We start from the raw sequence: 1,204 nt of genomic DNA on the forward strand, positions 1-1,204 counted from the left end.
GCTCACTGCAACCTCTGCCTCCCTGGGTTCAAGCGATTCTCCTGCCTCAGCCTCCTCAGTAGCCGCGATTACAGGTGCCTGCCACCACGCCCGGCTAATTTTTGTATTTTTAGTAGAGACGGGGTTTCACCACGTTGGTCAGGCTGGTCTCAAGCTCCTGACCTCGTGATCCGCCCGCCTTGGCCTCCCAAAGTGCTGGGATTACAGGCGGGAGCCACCGCGTCCAGCCTAGAGGGTCTTCTCCGAATCTCTCTCTGTGTCTCCACTGATGTCTTCCTCCCTCCTCTCCCTCTCCCTTCTCCTCTTCTCCCCTTTCCTGTCTCTTCCCCCCGGCCCTTCCTGCATGTTACCTACCCAGGCCCAGATCATCCAACCCTTCCTCCCCCTACCCTGGCCCCTGACTCATAAACATTCATCAGCTCCCTCATGAACACCCTGCACTCACCCCCAAATGTCAGCTCCCACGTGTCAGTGAGGCCTTTGGCCACCAGCCGCTGCCCCCCAGTCGTAGAACCCAAAAGAGATGACAGCTGTTTTGCACACGGCTTCCTCCGGGCAGGGAGGACTGATATTTTGGGAGACGGGCTTCCTGAATTGAGGGCCTGGGGCCCATTTCAGACTGGAGGGGCCCCTTCTTCCTGATACCACCTCCTTCTTCTACAGCCGGAAGGGGGCAGGGAAGGGCCGCGTTGGAGGCCGCTGGAAGTGAGGACGCCGCCCCGGACAGTGACCTGCTCTTACCCACCCGGGAAGCGTGGGAGTGTTAGTCCCTTCGGTAGCTTGAAATAAACGCTCCTCTCAGACACCTGCTGGGTTCTCTGATGTTATTGTTGTGGATATGCGGCTGGTCTCTCGTGGTTAATTGACTTCTTATTACCAACACGCCACTGCTTGAAAGAGTGTCACCAATAATCATTAGAGTATGGCAGACTGAACCTTCACTCACTGCTGGTGGGAATGGAAAATGCAACAGCTTTGCAAGCAATCTGGCGGTTCCTCAACAAGTGAAAGCTTTTCCACAGGACCCAGCCGTTTCCCTCCTAGATGGATGTCCAAGAGAACCAAGAACCTTTGTCCACACAAAAGCTTGCACATGAATTTCATAGTAGCATTTTTATTTTTAATTTTTTTTTTTTTTTGAGACAGAGTCTCGCTCTGTCGCCCAGGCTGGAGTGCAGTGGCGCGATCTCGGCTCACTGCAAGC

General features: G+C 54.7%; 1 protein-coding gene across 5 annotated transcripts in view; it reads left to right on the forward strand.

The window, feature by feature from the left end:
• TNNT1 (troponin T type 1 (skeletal, slow)) overlaps window positions 1-842 on the forward strand; it is a 24,912-nt gene extending 24,070 nt beyond the window's left edge. For all 5 annotated transcript variants that reach the window (XM_011932479.1, XM_011932480.1, XM_011932482.1 and 2 more), the window contains one exon: window positions 664-842. In XM_011932479.1, the coding sequence (XP_011787869.1) occupies window positions 664-709 (46 nt within the window). In that variant the 3' untranslated portion in view covers window positions 710-842. The remainder of the gene's footprint in view (window positions 1-663) is intronic.
• The last annotated feature ends 362 nt before the right edge of the window (window positions 843-1,204 follow it).

This window comes from Colobus angolensis, unplaced genomic scaffold (genome assembly GCF_000951035.1).
Source record: "Colobus angolensis palliatus isolate OR3802 unplaced genomic scaffold, Cang.pa_1.0 Scaffold96, whole genome shotgun sequence".
Taxonomy (NCBI): domain Eukaryota; kingdom Metazoa; phylum Chordata; class Mammalia; order Primates; family Cercopithecidae; genus Colobus; species Colobus angolensis.